This window comes from Triturus cristatus, chromosome 11 (assembly GCF_964204655.1).
Source record: "Triturus cristatus chromosome 11, aTriCri1.1, whole genome shotgun sequence".
NCBI classification, from domain to species: Eukaryota; Metazoa; Chordata; class Amphibia; order Caudata; family Salamandridae; genus Triturus; species Triturus cristatus.
The window spans coordinates 154,156,534-154,176,561 of record NC_140594.1 but is presented as its reverse complement, the minus strand read 5'-3'; the positions used below and the strand labels follow the sequence as shown (position 1 = coordinate 154,176,561).

The 20,028-nt window shown below is 48.9% G+C and overlaps 1 protein-coding gene across 5 annotated transcripts in view; it reads left to right on the top strand.

The window, feature by feature from the left end:
* The window catches only part of CCDC62 (coiled-coil domain containing 62), a 139,341-nt gene that overhangs the window by 67,160 nt on the left and 52,153 nt on the right, over window positions 1–20,028 (top strand). For all 5 annotated transcript variants that reach the window (XM_085633602.1, XM_085633600.1, XM_085633601.1 and 2 more), the window contains exon 10: window positions 2,194–2,377. In XM_085633602.1, coding sequence (XP_085489728.1) covers window positions 2,194–2,377 — 184 coding nt within the window. The remainder of the gene's footprint in view (window positions 1–2,193; window positions 2,378–20,028) is intronic.

Genomic DNA, 20,028 nt, shown 5'->3' with positions numbered 1-20,028 from the left:
GTACCTAGTTAAACCAATGTGACATGTCAACACTGTTCAAATTGTCATCTTACAATGATGTTGCCTAATGCTTAGGCATTTCTCGCAGCACAAATCTTTTCAGCTGGAATGTGAATGGTTTTATCCATATAGAATAATTAGGTTATTTAAAAACATTAGAAGAAAATAAAAGAAAAATGTTTAACATGACTGCAAGAGTTGCCAGATATACGAGGTTTTTCCACTTTACGGGTGATTGTTCGCGCTTTACAAATGTGGATATTATTATTATCTAGTTAGTACCACTCTCCTTCCTGTGTGCTGGACATTAGAGTTATTTATTGCATCATCCTTGCCGCTTAAATGTGTCCAAGAGCCTAATTTCCAATGGCGAGTCTCCTACTGTCAGTAAGGTGTCTCTCTTGAGCGAGTTTAGTGAATGTTTCATTTGCAGGTATTTTGGGAGTTAGTAGTATACCCAGAGTCAGGGCTGCAACCAGTCCAGTACTTCGCGGAGTACCTGTCTTTGATATCTGGCAGGCAGCAACCTGGGCTTCTCTGCACACGTTTACGAAGCACTACTGCCTTGACAGTCAGGTCCATCGAGACAGGCATTTTGCCCTCTTGGTCCTACAGGACTTTCTACTGGAATCTGTATCGCAAACCCATCTCTTGGGAGGTACTGATTGGGTATCTATTTTAACCTAAGGAATCTGCAGTTAGAAGTCTCTATCAGAGGAACAAGTCTTATCTGGTAGAGAGACTACCTTGCCGCTGATTCTTTATCGACTCATCAGTTCTCCCCACTCTGCGAACAGATTCAGAGTAATGGGATTTTCCCCTTTCAAGGGCACGTGTTTGATGCACCAGTGGTCGGTGTTCTCCGTGGCTCCACTCTTCTGGTGTGGAAAGTTGTGAAACGATAATGACATCAGTTCTATGGGGTTGCACCTATGTAGGCACTGCACACATCACTTCTGGGGCGGACACCGCTTTCACGCAGAGTCAAACAACGCCACCTACCGATGCGCAGGGATACTGCTCACCAAAACAATTCCAGATCTATTCTGACACCAGAGGAATGTTCTACGGTAAGGAATCTATGGCTAGCTAGTCTCTACCAGATAAGGCGTTCTAGAAGGTAAGTAACTTGTTCTCTGCAGTCCAGCAGGCCTGATTTCATTTACTTGGCGCCATCTTTAACTTTCCCACCCAAATGGGGAATCAACCATTGCAACATATGATGACAAAATGTCAAAGTAAGTGCCTCTCCGCTGTTACTTTTAGAGCAGAAGTTTGGTACAGCCTTCTTCTTTCTACATGTATTTTCATCTCTAATCTGTCAGATTATGGAATGTTTTTTAATCACAGATGTAAAACAAAGATCTGTTGCTAGTGATTGTTGTAATTGACATTTTTAATGATTTATGAGTTTATGGCTTAGCACCTCCAAAACTCTTAATTGCAAATTGGTGGCATAACTTCATACATTTCACAATACAATGTGTAAAAGATCTTGTTTCTTCTTACATTTGGTATTAACAGTTATTTTAGCTATACATAAATGTGCTATAGGACAAATCAGGATAATCTATTATCGTAAGTGTAATATTTGTAGGAGCTTATAAAGATTCTTATAAAAACTGTTGCACCTGACTGTCGTAGTATTTTGCAAACTCAAACAAAATTGGTCTATAAAGGTGTTAGGAGTAGCACATTATTAAGGGGTGTTGAGAAAAGAACCTGCAGTGAAAGTGCCCTTTATGCCTTGAAATAGATTTAAAATATATTGCACTCCATTCATTCACACCATAGGTGGTTTAAGGTTCTTTGTAGTGTATAATGACATCCAGATAGTAAAGTATAGCTACTTGAATGTTGCAAACGAGCAGAATTTCCTTTCTGTCTAGCCTACCTCGCTTTGAAGTACTTCATGAAATTTCAAAAGTGCTTTTTTTTTGGCAGGTCTTGCATCTTCTCCGTCACATGATGTAATTGAAGTAGTAGGCCTAAAATGTTGTGTCCAAGGGGTATCTTCTCAACTCCCTTTCCACATCATCACAGACCTACATGTGGTAGAATGGGTGTAAAAGCTACCAATATAAACTTAATAACGTAGACACATTTACAAGTGAGTTAAAATGTAAATATGCTAGACAGAATTCCGTATAACAAAGATTCGGCATTACATTGATGTCATTTTTTACTTTACAGCAAAGAAAATGTAGATCTCAGCTTTCTCAGCTTGGACTCAGCTGTTTGTTGTGGGACATCACCACAGAGGAGAGATGCTCTTCCAGGCTCTGACGGATTCTTCAGTTCAGAATTCTCCCTAGACCTGAATGCCTCGCCAGTCACACAGTTGGCACCTACGGGGTTCAAAGCTTCCACTCCTCAGGCTAGTATTTTGATATTGGAAATATTTTATGGCTTCTTTACATTAAAACATATCAGATCAGTCGCTAATGTTAGTAATCTTTTAGAGCTATTTTTATTCTGCGATATCAAGTTCTTTCATATCAGTTTGCTTTTTTTCTCAGTTGAATAGGGATAAATAATAGCTTAAAATATCACTTAGTATGTCAACATATTTATTGGGAACTTAGGATGTGATGATCACCCAAAAGGAGACCAGCCTTTAAATCTGTTGCTTCCACTCAGTGTCCTGGAGGTGATAAAAAAGAAGACCATATGTGAAAGAGGCTTTGGGGGAATTGTCTTTTGTACTGGATGTGTTGAAGGAATTGCATTGATTGCTGGTAATGCATAGAAGATAAATCCGGTAGATTACCCCTATGTCGGTCCATGCTATATATTCCTTTGAAAATAGTGCAGTCCATTAGACCTTTTTTCCTGTGTTCATTTGCCAAAGTCAATCCTTAATTTGTGCGAGTGTTTGCCGGTCATCCACGTGCTATATAAATTGGTTCTTATAGTTTTGCACATTGGTCCATACCCTTCCTCCATTCCCTCAGCAGGTGGGCACCAGGCGCTTTCCAGTTTTTTGTAACATCCCTTTTTGCCAATAGCGTCCTCAGTCCCACTAAAGTTGTGTTGCCCCTCGGGCCTCCCAGGTCATCCGGAATTCTCAGCAGGGCGATTTTGGGGAGCCTCAATTCTCTAACCTAACACCTCCCAGAGTATCTCAAATATATTACGCCAGTATTGCTGGATGATTGAGCGTCCCCTAACCATGTGGAAACAATCTTCCACTTCTTTCTTGCATCTGGTGCAGGTAGGCTCTGGAATTCTCTGGACTTTCCACAGTTGTCAGGTTGTAAAGTATGTGCAGTGCAGATAGTTAGGCTGAATGAGGCGCAAACGGGCTGATGTGGCCAGGGTACGATTTTTCATCCATGCATTTTGCCTCAAAGGGGCCCAGCCATTCCTTGCAAACACAATAAGATGAGGGACGGAGTGCTGAAACTTTTCAGACACTCACCCCCCAGTCACTATTGGATCTTGGTTAAATCCATCATCATTCTTTTGCTCACTTCGCCACCCCAGTTCAGACCCAGCCATATGCAAATCAGTCTTGATCCTGTTCCTCATGGTAACAGTCCAGCCCGAACTGCCAAGCCAGGTCTTTTCTGAACCGGAAACGAGCTTCCTGGAACCAGTAGGACCATTCCTCCCACCATGCTTTTAGGCTCCGTAAAGCACAATATTGACCTCTAGGCCTGGAATACTACTCTTGTGGTCTCCTAGAGCACGTGGGGGGGGGGGGGGGGGGCGAGGGGGGGTTAGGTGTCCCATATAGTATGCTTCCAATATTATCCATCAATGAGCATGAGACCACCACCCTAACGGCAGGGATCTCCTATCTGCTGTGCATCCATTTGTTCACCATGTGTGTGCAGACCAGTAGTAAAGACTAATATCCACTATCTCCAGGCCTCCTTAGACTGTGGACCTGATACCTTTAGCAAAGGAAATTCTGGGGGGGATTGTTGGCCCATTGGAATTTACGCAATTTAGAAGTGATATTTATGAACCAGTGGTTTGGGCTAGAGAAGGGGATATTGTGGAGGACATACAACAAACACGGGAGAATCATCATCTTATATAGGGGCACTCTCCTCAACAGAGTGAGAGGCATTTTGGTCCATATTTTCTTGAATTGCACTAGTGAGTGGCCGCAGGTTGAGTCTCCAGGCCAATTCTGTCTCCCAGGTCATGTGGATCCCCAGGTAACAGAAACTCAATTGTAGGATAGTGAGTAGGGTGCAACATTTCATCCCCTCGGTCACCTCTCGGGGACCAAGAGGGATTTGGACCAATTTACTTTCAGTCCGGAAGCAGGCCCAAATGTGTCTAGGATATGAATATAGTGAGGGCCTGTTACGGCCATAATAAGAACATTGTCAGCATTCAGGGCAACCCTGTCCCCCATTGGCACTTCTCTGTTGAATCCCCACAACTCGCCGTCGCATCGCACTCAAGTCGCCAACGGTTTTATTGCCAGGGCAAAGAGAAGGGGGGGGGGTCAGGGCAACGGGAATCCCTGCCTGGTACTCTATTGGATAAAAAATCAAAGGGAAGTTGCCCCATTTACCTGCACTTGAGCCTGCAGCCTGGTGTATAAAATGCAAACGTAGAATTGGAAACGAGCACAAAGGCCCAGTTTGCTTAGCACTACATGTAGAGAGGCCCAGTACAAAGAGTCAAAGGTTTATAAAGTCAAGGAGCATAGGTGCTGAAGAAGAGGGAAAGGGTCACATTGACTCTTAGTATGCAGTGTCTTGTGTTGCGGTGGAGACTGATGCCACATTGATCCGGATGGACCAGGCGACTCAGCATGTGGGTAAGGCATCTCGCCTAGACTTTAGTGAACAGTTTAACCTCTATGTTTATAAGAGAGATGGGCCAATACGAGGCGCATCAGTTAAGTGGTTTATCGAGTTTCGGTAGCACCACTATGGTGGTCTAGTTCTGTAGGAAAATGGCCTTGAGTGAAGACTTCAAGGCACAGATTTAGAATAGTAGGTAGGATGGTTTGGCACAGTCTACGTTAGTATCCCGTTGGTAATCTGTCTCGTTTGGGAGTCTTGCCCAAATTAATATCCAAGAGGGTCTCATCAATTTCTTCTACAGTCAGTAGCTGGTCTAGGTCTTCCCATTCTGGAGGGTGTCAGTCGAGGCAGTGGGATGTCAGTGAGTTATTGGACGTAAGCTTCACATGCTGGGTTTTCACATTCGCCGTAAAGGGAGCCATAATATTAATCAAAGGCGGAGGCTATCTCGGGGGGGGGGGGGGGAAAGGCTATCTATTTGGTTTAGTTATATTGGTCACTACTCCGGATTCCAGTTACCTTGTGGCAAGCTAGTGCAAATATTTGCTGGATTTATCACCCCATTCATGCGCTCGTCTAGCTGAGGCTTCCCAACACCGGCAGGCTTTGTCCAGGCATAATTGACGTAAGGTGGACTTCTCCACTGCCAGTTGACTGCTCATAATTTCCGCAAGAGTACATCGGCTTCTGTTTTCTAGAGTCAAGATGGATGTTTCCAGTTCTGGGATGTGAGCATAAATCTCACAGGATTTGTCCCTAACATAAGATCGTGCCTCCACTTTCATAGTGGCTTTACATGCCTTTCATAGTGTCCTGGGTGAGTCCACTGTCTCTTCCCTTGGTTGACGCTTAGGAAGACCTTCAACTTGGCATTCATTATCTGAATGAATGGTTGATCTGATTCAAACCAGGCTTTGAGACACCACATCTGTCTCCCTCCTCCTGGCCCCAATGTGGACCATGACAGGGGCATGGCCTGAAATACTCCTCATGAGGATATGGGAGCTCGGTGTGGGCAGGAGGTCAGGGGTTGAGAACAAGAAAGGCAATGCGGGATAATAAGCCATGTGCTGCCGAGGTGTGTGTATTCCCTATGCTCAGGGTTCCACACCCTCCATGCATCACAAAAGTCTAGGTACCTGAGTCCAGATGATTGTCAACGCCCCACCTGAAAGTGGGCCCTGTGCTCTGGAAGGAGTCAGAGGGCCTCAGAATGTCATTCAAATCCCCCCCTCCATAATTGTTTTACCAGGGGAGAGGGACTCTATCTGTTTTCAGTGCTTCAGTGTAGGTGAGCACAGTTGCGACGGAGATGTATACAGTGAGCACGTTGTAGTTGATGCCTTCTATTGAGGCCTTCACTAACAAGTATCCCCCCCAGTGTCACGAGTGGCACAAGAGACCACCAGTGGCAGGGATTTAAGATGCATGATTGCCGCTCCCCTGGAGCCCTGGTTGAACTCGCATTGATGCATTTTGTTGTAGCCAGCACTGTTGGCCCTCAGGAGATGGATCTCTTGTAGCTTCAAAATCTGAGGAGCGTGACGATGTATAAAGTGCAGGGCAGCCCCCGTTTAATTTAATCTATGAAACCATTCATGTTCCATGTCATAGCTGTAATATTAATCATGGCTGTTTATGTGGGGACCAGTGTGTAAGATGGTTTGGTATCTTATGGACTCTCCCAGTCCTTGGAAAGCTTCCATCTAGCCCGTCTGTCCCAGTTCTCCGCAAGGTAGCGATCTGTGTGCTCATTCAGTAATAAAGCAAGTTGACGGTAGAATATTATCAAGCTATGATTTAACCGATTGTTCCAGGAACAGATCAGGTCTGAATCTTTCTGCCCCTTTCGGGAAATCTGACAAAACGGAGATTACTCCTATGGGTTCTGTTTTCAGCGTTTTCTGCCCAGTCAGTAAGAGTCTTAAAGTTCACAGTCAAACGAGATTCCACTGTCTTGGGGTTTCGGACTGTATCTTCCAGTTCAGAGATGCACCCTTCTGCTTCGGATATTCGGGCTGTGGTGTTGTGAAGGTCTTGTCTCAGGAAGGCCACGTCCACCTATACATCTCTGATCTTGGATTCAAGGGCAGCGAGTGAGTCTTCTATGGCTTGCAGGATCAGAGAAGTGTCCCCTCCTCCCAGAGTATGGTCACCATGGGGATCCCCTCCAGTTGGCCTCTGCAGACCTCCAGCTAGTGCTGTGAAGTTGTCCATCTTGATTTGGGCCAGGGTCACATGTGTTTTGTCGTGCCCCCATTTTGGTCCCAGATCACCGGTAGGAGCCCTTAGGCAGCCAGTGTCCCCGGTGCATTCTTGCCTCATAGGCAGCGATATTCCTGCAAGCTTACCTGCCCGCCTGCCCCGCAGCCCTCCAGCTGTGGGCTGCATGTGCAGCCGGGCTCCCAGGATTTCCTGAACTATCCAGTACAAGCTGAGGTCTGCATCCCCTAAAGGGGGGCCCCTTGTGACCCGACTGAGGGGTCCCCGTCTGCTGCGCCATTGTGTAGCATGGCGGCCTGTGTCCGAGCTCGTCTGTCCCCTCCTAGGCCTCACCTCTGGTTCGATGACCGATCTCAGGCCTCGTGTGCAGTCTACTCCCCAGCTGCCCAATGCGCCCTAGGGTAGCAGATCTGTATAACCTGGGGTTCCGCCGCAGCCATCTTGTCTTCTGGCCTGCGATCGTTAGTGTCCATCCTGGGGCCCCTCCGGGGCGCGGGGTGCTCCTTCCTATGAATCTCAGGCTGTTATTATGTCAGAGACTCTGAGTCTTCCTTCTCCTCGTAGAGGGGGGGTGTGTAGTTGTAGAAGTCGCAACAGTCCAGGAGTGACCTGGGCCGCGGTGCAGCCACTGCACTGTGGCCCTGCAGTCCCATTTGTGGCCATGGGAAGGACTCCCCTGTCACCGGGCATCCCTGCCTGGCTGCAGCCCAATTTCTTTTACCAGCTGCAAGAGTTCATAGTCTGGGCTAGTACTCCAAGGTTCCTCTCCAAGGTGACCCCATCCCAACAGGAAGTTCTCAGGCAAAGAGCTGCTTTGCGCCCCAAGCGTCACTGTAGCACATCGTGCACTTCCGACCCGACACTCGCGCTGCTGAGTTTCAGCACACAGTTGCCCAGGAGTGCCTGTTCCAGGTTGCATGGCATGCCAGCACAGTTCTATGCTGAGGTGTTCCGGGAGCCGAGCTGGAGCTAAAAAATGAGCGTCATCATCTTGGCCGTTGTTACACCTGCGGGATGCTGTGAAATGTTGGTGAGTGAGAGAGTCAGTTGGAGGACGGGCTGAGTAGCAGGAAGGCTGCTCCTGGTGGGGCTCTTGATCTTAACATCCATCTTAATAAATCAACCTATATAATATACATGGACCAGGCGTCTTTAATTTACAACATATTGTGGCAGAAGTTGGACAAGCGTTACAACAAACAAATGATGGACGGAATGCTGACAATGCAGACATTCTCCCCCAGTCAAGAGATCTGGGTTAAATCCATCGTTCTTTTGCCCACTACGCCACCCCAGTTCAGACATGGCCATATGCAAATCAGTCTTGACCCTGTGCCTCATGGGAACAGTCCAGCCCGAACTGCCAAGCCATGTCTTCACTGGACCGGAATCAAGCATCCTAGGACCGGTTTCTGGCTATCAGCCGTCATCAGCCAGGATAGCTTGACTCCAGTGGCGTAGTGAGCACGGGACCCACGTCTGGGCATACCCATCCCACTTAGGGCGAAAAGCGTTACAACAAACAAATGATGGACGGAATGCTGACAATGCAGACATTCTCCCCCAGTCAAGAGATCTGGGTTAAATCCATCGTTCTTTTGCCCACTACGCCACCCCAGTTCAGACATGGCCATATGCAAATCAGTCTTGACCCTGTGCCTCATGGGAACAGTCCAGCCCGAACTGCCAAGCCATGTCTTCACTGGACCGGAATCAAGCATCCTAGGACCGGTTTCTGGCTATCAGCCGTCATCAGCCAGGATAGCTTGACTCCAGTGGCGTAGTGAGCACGGGACCCACGTCTGGGCATACCCATCCCACTTAGGGCGAAAAGCGTTACAACAAACAAATGATGGACGGAATGCTGACAATGCAGACATTCTCCCCCAGTCAAGAGATCTGGGTTAAATCCATCGTTCTTTTGCCCACTACGCCACCCCAGTTCAGACATGGCCATATGCAAATCAGTCTTGACCCTGTGCCTCATGGGAACAGTCCAGCCCGAACTGCCAAGCCATGTCTTCACTGGACCGGAATCAAGCATCCTAGGACCGGTTTCTGGCTATCAGCCGTCATCAGCCAGGATAGCTTGACTCCAGTGGCGTAGTGAGCACGGGACCCACGTCTGGGCATACCCATCCCACTTAGGGCGAAAAGCGTTACAACAAACAAATGATGGACGGAATGCTGACAATGCAGACATTCTCCCCCAGTCAAGAGATCTGGGTTAAATCCATCGTTCTTTTGCCCACTACGCCACCCCAGTTCAGACATGGCCATATGCAAATCAGTCTTGACCCTGTGCCTCATGGGAACAGTCCAGCCCGAACTGCCAAGCCATGTCTTCACTGGACCGGAATCAAGCATCCTAGGACCGGTTTCTGGCTATCAGCCGTCATCAGCCAGGATAGCTTGACTCCAGTGGCGTAGTGAGCACGGGACCCACGTCTGGGCATACCCATCCCACTTAGGGCGAAAAGCGTTACAACAAACAAATGATGGACGGAATGCTGACAATGCAGACATTCTCCCCCAGTCAAGAGATCTGGGTTAAATCCATCGTTCTTTTGCCCACTACGCCACCCCAGTTCAGACATGGCCATATGCAAATCAGTCTTGACCCTGTGCCTCATGGGAACAGTCCAGCCCGAACTGCCAAGCCATGTCTTCACTGGACCGGAATCAAGCATCCTAGGACCGGTTTCTGGCTATCAGCCGTCATCAGCCAGGATAGCTTGACTCCAGTGGCGTAGTGAGCACGGGACCCACGTCTGGGCATACCCATCCCACTTAGGGCGAAAAGCGTTACAACAAACAAATGATGGACGGAATGCTGACAATGCAGACATTCTCCCCCAGTCAAGAGATCTGGGTTAAATCCATCGTTCTTTTGCCCACTACGCCACCCCAGTTCAGACATGGCCATATGCAAATCAGTCTTGACCCTGTGCCTCATGGGAACAGTCCAGCCCGAACTGCCAAGCCATGTCTTCACTGGACCGGAATCAAGCATCCTAGGACCGGTTTCTGGCTATCAGCCGTCATCAGCCAGGATAGCTTGACTCCAGTGGCGTAGTGAGCACGGGACCCACGTCTGGGCATACCCATCCCACTTAGGGCGAAAAGCGTTACAACAAACAAATGATGGACGGAATGCTGACAATGCAGACATTCTCCCCCAGTCAAGAGATCTGGGTTAAATCCATCGTTCTTTTGCCCACTACGCCACCCCAGTTCAGACATGGCCATATGCAAATCAGTCTTGACCCTGTGCCTCATGGGAACAGTCCAGCCCGAACTGCCAAGCCATGTCTTCACTGGACCGGAATCAAGCATCCTAGGACCGGTTTCTGGCTATCAGCCGTCATCAGCCAGGATAGCTTGACTCCAGTGGCGTAGTGAGCACGGGACCCACGTCTGGGCATACCCATCCCACTTAGGGCGAAAAGCGTTACAACAAACAAATGATGGACGGAATGCTGACAATGCAGACATTCTCCCCCAGTCAAGAGATCTGGGTTAAATCCATCGTTCTTTTGCCCACTACGCCACCCCAGTTCAGACATGGCCATATGCAAATCAGTCTTGACCCTGTGCCTCATGGGAACAGTCCAGCCCGAACTGCCAAGCCATGTCTTCACTGGACCGGAAACAAGCATCCTAGGACCGGTTTCTGGCTATCAGCCGTCATCAGCCAGGATAGCTTGACTCCAGTGGCGTAGTGAGCACGGGTCCCACGTCTGGGAATACCCATCCCACTTAGGGCGAAAAGCGTTACAACAAACAAATGATGGACGGAATGCTGACAATGCAGACATTCTCCCCCAGTCAAGAGATCTGGGTTAAATCCATCGTTCTTTTGCCCACTACGCCACCCCAGTTCAGACATGGCCATATGCAAATCAGTCTTGACCCTGTGCCTCATGGGAACAGTCCAGCCCGAACTGCCAAGCCATGTCTTCACTGGACCGGAATCAAGCATCCTAGGACCGGTTTCTGGCTATCAGCCGTCATCAGCCAGGATAGCTTGACTCCAGTGGCGTAGTGAGCACGGGACCCACGTCTGGGCATACCCATCCCACTTAGGGCGAAAAGCGTTACAACAAACAAATGATGGACGGAATGCTGACAATGCAGACATTCTCCCCCAGTCAAGAGATCTGGGTTAAATCCATCGTTCTTTTGCCCACTACGCCACCCCAGTTCAGACATGGCCATATGCAAATCAGTCTTGACCCTGTGCCTCATGGGAACAGTCCAGCCCGAACTGCCAAGCCATGTCTTCACTGGACCGGAATCAAGCATCCTAGGACCGGTTTCTGGCTATCAGCCGTCATCAGCCAGGATAGCTTGACTCCAGTGGCGTAGTGAGCACGGGACCCACGTCTGGGCATACCCATCCCACTTAGGGCGAAAAGCGTTACAACAAACAAATGATGGACGGAATGCTGACAATGCAGACATTCTCCCCCAGTCAAGAGATCTGGGTTAAATCCATCGTTCTTTTGCCCACTACGCCACCCCAGTTCAGACATGGCCATATGCAAATCAGTCTTGACCCTGTGCCTCATGGGAACAGTCCAGCCCGAACTGCCAAGCCATGTCTTCACTGGACCGGAATCAAGCATCCTAGGACCGGTTTCTGGCTATCAGCCGTCATCAGCCAGGATAGCTTGACTCCAGTGGCGTAGTGAGCACGGGACCCACGTCTGGGCATACCCATCCCACTTAGGGCGAAAAGCGTTACAACAAACAAATGATGGACGGAATGCTGACAATGCAGACATTCTCCCCCAGTCAAGAGATCTGGGTTAAATCCATCGTTCTTTTGCCCACTACGCCACCCCAGTTCAGACATGGCCATATGCAAATCAGTCTTGACCCTGTGCCTCATGGGAACAGTCCAGCCCGAACTGCCAAGCCATGTCTTCACTGGACCGGAATCAAGCATCCTAGGACCGGTTTCTGGCTATCAGCCGTCATCAGCCAGGATAGCTTGACTCCAGTGGCGTAGTGAGCACGGGACCCACGTCTGGGCATACCCATCCCACTTAGGGCGAAAAGCGTTACAACAAACAAATGATGGACGGAATGCTGACAATGCAGACATTCTCCCCCAGTCAAGAGATCTGGGTTAAATCCATCGTTCTTTTGCCCACTACGCCACCCCAGTTCAGACATGGCCATATGCAAATCAGTCTTGACCCTGTGCCTCATGGGAACAGTCCAGCCCGAACTGCCAAGCCATGTCTTCACTGGACCGGAATCAAGCATCCTAGGACCGGTTTCTGGCTATCAGCCGTCATCAGCCAGGATAGCTTGACTCCAGTGGCGTAGTGAGCACGGGACCCACGTCTGGGCATACCCATCCCACTTAGGGCGAAAAGCGTTACAACAAACAAATGATGGACGGAATGCTGACAATGCAGACATTCTCCCCCAGTCAAGAGATCTGGGTTAAATCCATCGTTCTTTTGCCCACTACGCCACCCCAGTTCAGACATGGCCATATGCAAATCAGTCTTGACCCTGTGCCTCATGGGAACAGTCCAGCCCGAACTGCCAAGCCATGTCTTCACTGGACCGGAATCAAGCATCCTAGGACCGGTTTCTGGCTATCAGCCGTCATCAGCCAGGATAGCTTGACTCCAGTGGCGTAGTGAGCACGGGACCCACGTCTGGGCATACCCATCCCACTTAGGGCGAAAAGCGTTACAACAAACAAATGATGGACGGAATGCTGACAATGCAGACATTCTCCCCCAGTCAAGAGATCTGGGTTAAATCCATCGTTCTTTTGCCCACTACGCCACTACGTCATTTGTTTGTTGTAACGCTTTTCGCCCTAAGTGGGATGGGTATTCCCAGACGTGGGACCCGTGCTCACTACGCCACTGGAGTCAAGCTATCCTGGCTGATGACGGCTGATAGCCAGAAACCGGTCCTAGGATGCTTGATTCTGGTCCAGGGAAGACATGGCTTGGCAGTTCGGGCTGGACTGTTCCCATGAGGCACAGGGTCAAGACTGATTTGCATATGGCCATGTCTGAACTGGGGTGGCGTAGTGGGCAAAAGAACGATGGATTTAACCCAGATCTCTTGACTGGGGGAGAATGTCTGCATTGTCAGCATTCCGTCCATCATTTGTTTGTTGTAACGCTTTTCGCCCTAAGTGGGATGGGTATTCCCAGACGTGGGACCCGTGCTCACTACGCCACTGGAGTCAAGCTATCCTGGCTGATGACGGCTGATAGCCAGAAACCGGTCCTAGGATGCTTGATTCTGGTCCAGGGAAGACATGGCTTGGCAGTTCGGGCTGGACTGTTCCCATGAGGCACAGGGTCAAGACTGATTTGCATATGGCCATGTCTGAACTGGGGTGGCGTAGTGGGCAAAAGAACGATGGATTTAACCCAGATCTCTTGACTGGGGGAGAATGTCTGCATTGTCAGCATTCCGTCCATCATTTGTTTGTTGTAACGCTTTTCGCCCTAAGTGGGATGGGTATTCCCAGACGTGGGACCCGTGCTCACTACGCCACTGGAGTCAAGCTATCCTGGCTGATGACGGCTGATAGCCAGAAACCGGTCCTAGGATGCTTGATTCTGGTCCAGGGAAGACATGGCTTGGCAGTTCGGGCTGGACTGTTCCCATGAGGCACAGGGTCAAGACTGATTTGCATATGGCCATGTCTGAACTGGGGTGGCGTAGTGGGCAAAAGAACGATGGATTTAACCCAGATCTCTTGACTGGGGGAGAATGTCTGCATTGTCAGCATTCCGTCCATCATTTGTTTGTTGTAACGCTTTTCGCCCTAAGTGGGATGGGTATTCCCAGACGTGGGACCCGTGCTCACTACGCCACTGGAGTCAAGCTATCCTGGCTGATGACGGCTGATAGCCAGAAACCGGTCCTAGGATGCTTGATTCTGGTCCAGGGAAGACATGGCTTGGCAGTTCGGGCTGGACTGTTCCCATGAGGCACAGGGTCAAGACTGATTTGCATATGGCCATGTCTGAACTGGGGTGGCGTAGTGGGCAAAAGAACGATGGATTTAACCCAGATCTCTTGACTGGGGGAGAATGTCTGCATTGTCAGCATTCCGTCCATCATTTGTTTGTTGTAACGCTTTTCGCCCTAAGTGGGATGGGTATTCCCAGACGTGGGACCCGTGCTCACTACGCCACTGGAGTCAAGCTATCCTGGCTGATGACGGCTGATAGCCAGAAACCGGTCCTAGGATGCTTGATTCTGGTCCAGGGAAGACATGGCTTGGCAGTTCGGGCTGGACTGTTCCCATGAGGCACAGGGTCAAGACTGATTTGCATATGGCCATGTCTGAACTGGGGTGGCGTAGTGGGCAAAAGAACGATGGATTTAACCCAGATCTCTTGACTGGGGGAGAATGTCTGCATTGTCAGCATTCCGTCCATCATTTGTTTGTTGTAACGCTTTTCGCCCTAAGTGGGATGGGTATTCCCAGACGTGGGACCCGTGCTCACTACGCCACTGGAGTCAAGCTATCCTGGCTGATGACGGCTGATAGCCAGAAACCGGTCCTAGGATGCTTGATTCTGGTCCAGGGAAGACATGGCTTGGCAGTTCGGGCTGGACTGTTCCCATGAGGCACAGGGTCAAGACTGATTTGCATATGGCCATGTCTGAACTGGGGTGGCGTAGTGGGCAAAAGAACGATGGATTTAACCCAGATCTCTTGACTGGGGGAGAATGTCTGCATTGTCAGCATTCCGTCCATCATTTGTTTGTTGTAACGCTTTTCGCCCTAAGTGGGATGGGTATTCCCAGACGTGGGACCCGTGCTCACTACGCCACTGGAGTCAAGCTATCCTGGCTGATGACGGCTGATAGCCAGAAACCGGTCCTAGGATGCTTGATTCTGGTCCAGGGAAGACATGGCTTGGCAGTTCGGGCTGGACTGTTCCCATGAGGCACAGGGTCAAGACTGATTTGCATATGGCCATGTCTGAACTGGGGTGGCGTAGTGGGCAAAAGAACGATGGATTTAACCCAGATCTCTTGACTGGGGGAGAATGTCTGCATTGTCAGCATTCCGTCCATCATTTGTTTGTTGTAACGCTTTTCGCCCTAAGTGGGATGGGTATTCCCAGACGTGGGACCCGTGCTCACTACGCCACTGGAGTCAAGCTATCCTGGCTGATGACGGCTGATAGCCAGAAACCGGTCCTAGGATGCTTGATTCTGGTCCAGGGAAGACATGGCTTGGCAGTTCGGGCTGGACTGTTCCCATGAGGCACAGGGTCAAGACTGATTTGCATATGGCCATGTCTGAACTGGGGTGGCGTAGTGGGCAAAAGAACGATGGATTTAACCCAGATCTCTTGACTGGGGGAGAATGTCTGCATTGTCAGCATTCCGTCCATCATTTGTTTGTTGTAACGCTTTTCGCCCTAAGTGGGATGGGTATTCCCAGACGTGGGACCCGTGCTCACTACGCCACTGGAGTCAAGCTATCCTGGCTGATGACGGCTGATAGCCAGAAACCGGTCCTAGGATGCTTGATTCTGGTCCAGGGAAGACATGGCTTGGCAGTTCGGGCTGGACTGTTCCCATGAGGCACAGGGTCAAGACTGATTTGCATATGGCCATGTCTGAACTGGGGTGGCGTAGTGGGCAAAAGAACGATGGATTTAACCCAGATCTCTTGACTGGGGGAGAATGTCTGCATTGTCAGCATTCCGTCCATCATTTGTTTGTTGTAACGCTTTTCGCCCTAAGTGGGATGGGTATTCCCAGACGTGGGACCCGTGCTCACTACGCCACTGGAGTCAAGCTATCCTGGCTGATGACGGCTGATAGCCAGAAACCGGTCCTAGGATGCTTGATTCTGGTCCAGGGAAGACATGGCTTGGCAGTTCGGGCTGGACTGTTCCCATGAGGCACAGGGTCAAGACTGATTTGCATATGGCCATGTCTGAACTGGGGTGGCGTAGTGGGCAAAAGAACGATGGATTTAACCCAGATCTCTTGACTGGGGGAGAATGTCTGCATTGTCAGCATTCCGTCCATCATTTGTTTGTTGTAACGCTTTTCGCCCTAAGTGGGATGGGTATTCCCAGACGTGGGACCCGTGCTCACTACGCCACTGGAGTCAAGCTATCCTGGCTGATGACGGCTGATAGCCAGAAACCGGTCCTAGGATGCTTGATTCTGGTCCAGGGAAGACATGGCTTGGCAGTTCGGGCTGGACTGTTCCCATGAGGCACAGGGTCAAGACTGATTTGCATATGGCCATGTCTGAACTGGGGTGGCGTAGTGGGCAAAAGAACGATGGATTTAACCCAGATCTCTTGACTGGGGGAGAATGTCTGCATTGTCAGCATTCCGTCCATCATTTGTTTGTTGTAACGCTTTTCGCCCTAAGTGGGATGGGTATTCCCAGACGTGGGACCCGTGCTCACTACGCCACTGGAGTCAAGCTATCCTGGCTGATGACGGCTGATAGCCAGAAACCGGTCCTAGGATGCTTGATTCTGGTCCAGGGAAGACATGGCTTGGCAGTTCGGGCTGGACTGTTCCCATGAGGCACAGGGTCAAGACTGATTTGCATATGGCCATGTCTGAACTGGGGTGGCGTAGTGGGCAAAAGAACGATGGATTTAACCCAGATCTCTTGACTGGGGGAGAATGTCTGCATTGTCAGCATTCCGTCCATCATTTGTTTGTTGTAACGCTTTTCGCCCTAAGTGGGATGGGTATTCCCAGACGTGGGACCCGTGCTCACTACGCCACTGGAGTCAAGCTATCCTGGCTGATGACGGCTGATAGCCAGAAACCGGTCCTAGGATGCTTGATTCTGGTCCAGGGAAGACATGGCTTGGCAGTTCGGGCTGGACTGTTCCCATGAGGCACAGGGTCAAGACTGATTTGCATATGGCCATGTCTGAACTGGGGTGGCGTAGTGGGCAAAAGAACGATGGATTTAACCCAGATCTCTTGACTGGGGGAGAATGTCTGCATTGTCAGCATTCCGTCCATCATTTGTTTGTTGTAACGCTTTTCGCCCTAAGTGGGATGGGTATTCCCAGACGTGGGACCCGTGCTCACTACGCCACTGGAGTCAAGCTATCCTGGCTGATGACGGCTGATAGCCAGAAACCGGTCCTAGGATGCTTGATTCTGGTCCAGGGAAGACATGGCTTGGCAGTTCGGGCTGGACTGTTCCCATGAGGCACAGGGTCAAGACTGATTTGCATATGGCCATGTCTGAACTGGGGTGGCGTAGTGGGCAAAAGAACGATGGATTTAACCCAGATCTCTTGACTGGGGGAGAATGTCTGCATTGTCAGCATTCCGTCCATCATTTGTTAGTTGGAATTTCAGCAAAGCTTGCAACCTTCAACATAAAGAATTAATTGTGGTCAGCAAAGCTTGCAACCTTCAACATATAGAACTAATTGTGGCTCATCAAGCTAATGGAAAGGGTGCAATGACTTTTGCGGATGTCACCCGTGGATGTCACCATGAGAGCAGGTTACCACCGGTGGCTAATGTCTTGGTTCTGTGACTGGTTGCGAGTCAGGTGAACTGTTAGTGAGTTTGTTTGTTTTGGCCCACATGTCAACTATTGTGAGAAGTGTTGTGCCGGGGAGTTTGCCGTGTTGTTATACCGGCAGTGTTTTTCGTTAAGTGGCTTTTGAATAGGCCCGAGGCGCAGTGCGTGTACCTTTACCTCTACAAAGGGTTTCGGCGTCTTCCAACAGTTTGCGTGTCCCTTACCTTCCATGCGGGTCGCGTGAACCTGCTTCTTGGACTGTGCGCTGCAAGAAGTCCAGTGCACCACCTGCATGCCCGGAGCCACCCGGCACTGTTCACATTTGCATGAAAGCGCCTTCACTGCCGACTGTTGTTCTTCATTTTGTCTGTACGGATTCATCCTTCATTTGCTATAGCCGTCCTGGCTCCGCCCAGTATATGGTATTTCTGTAGCAGAAATCTAGCCAAAAGGCAGTGAAGCACTGTAAACTGTCAAAGGCAGGCTTAAAGTAGCCATCTAATAGGAGAGGAAGCTGAATTTTAGACAATTGGAACAACGTTGGGGCGGTCGTGATAGATACAAGAATGTTCTTCCAGATTCTGTCTGACAGGTGGTGGCGGCGATGTCTGCCTATTTCTGCAGTACTGGATATTTCATAGATTCATGAACTTTAAACATGTCCAGTTGTCGAAGTGGGAGTGTAATTAGAAAGCAGTACACAATGATACAAATAGCCTAAAATGGCTTGAAAAAGTTCACTTCAGTAACTTATCCACATGGTTTATTAGGAACCAAACTTCAGCCAATCAGGCGACAGCACCCTCTAGAACTCTCCCCCCCAGAGGCTTCACTTACTCAGATTTTCTACTGCACATCCTGTGATAGGAGACTCCCTGAGCTCTGCTCAGTTTGTTACAAATGTATTCCTTTTATAAAGATTTTTCATGAGAAAAAAAACATTCAATCTGTAGCTGCCAAGATCTGACTACTCAAAATGTCAGAATAAACAAAGAAAGGACTTTTCAGACCCTGTGGCACATGTGGGAGGAAAAGGCTACATTCAGAACAACCACACAAGAAGTGTATATACTGTCTCCATATTCCACATAAGGTAAAGGACTTTAAAATATGTAGTACCTTTTCTTCTAAGACATTGAAGGATAGAGAGGGGAAGCTTCTTATATATCCCCAAAAAGTGATATCTTAAGAGGCTCCACTTTCTGAGGAGGACAGGATTCCTCAACAACAGAAATGGGGTCCCGAAAAAGAGACAGATCACATGAGCAAATACTTTCAGGATCATTTAACAAGGCATTGAAAAACACCGATCATTAGTCGTCACGAGAGCTTAGAACATCAAGAGAACACTCTCATAAACCGGAAAAGGAGAACGTCTCCTCAGGAAAGATAATATCTGAGCCTTTCACTCCTTCACCTAGTCTGGCATTACATTTGAAGAAGACTCCTCCGTGCCATTGACGGAAACATCTGTCACAGCAGAGACTGGCAAGCCACACTTATTATTGTAGTTGACGACAGCAGCGTCATCGACATTAACTCTGACAACAATGTTGAATTTTACACGGACGACACCATCAATGACAACAACATCGGCAACTGCACCGTCGATGTAGAAACCATTGCTGACTATAAAGATCACAGTTGGATCATCGACAACTTTGTCAATGACACCGTCGACAAGAGGAAAAATGCAGTCTGGCATTTTAAAGCCTGAACACACCTCCCATATAAAGTCTCTCCTCTCCCACCGACCCACTTATTGGATGAGGAGGAGTCAGAGGACCAAGGACCTTTTGAAACAGCATAAAGCCCTTACGAACTATTTGTTAAATATTGAGAAGAAGATGACGAGGAATACTATGTAGATGATTATTATTCCTTAGGACCACAACAATATGTTGAAAAACCTGCTCCATATATAGGCCAATGCCAACACGATCGTCATCATCAGCTTCAAGAGAGCATGGTGCAAATGCCAATCACTCTAGTAAATGACATTCAAAATATGTTGCGGGATTATTACAGAAGGTTTCCGGAACCTACAAAGACTGCATCTCCATCACAACCAACAAGACAACCATAGTCCTCCCCAAATGCAAACCCCCACTATGCAAACTTTACCTACGCCTATCACACCTAAAAGGAAACCAACTTTAAACATTGCAATGTTGCCTACAGATGATGCAGTGCCCTCGGACAAGTCTAGCGAGGAAGGGAAAATTCCTGACAATCGATCAGTACATAATTAATGGGTTGACTATCTAATTCCAGCACCATCTCTGCCAGCACCACAACCAGTGGACTATACTACGGACGACATTGGCAGAGTTCATAATTTGAGGGAAAGGGCATCGAAGAGGTTTCAATTGCCACTGACGATAAAACAGTTGGATTGTTTTTTATTCGACTTTAAGGAACCTGCGAAAAAACCAGTCAAGCACTCCCTATTGTAGATTTTATTTGGGAAGAAGGTATAAAAAGTGATGAAAATCCCAG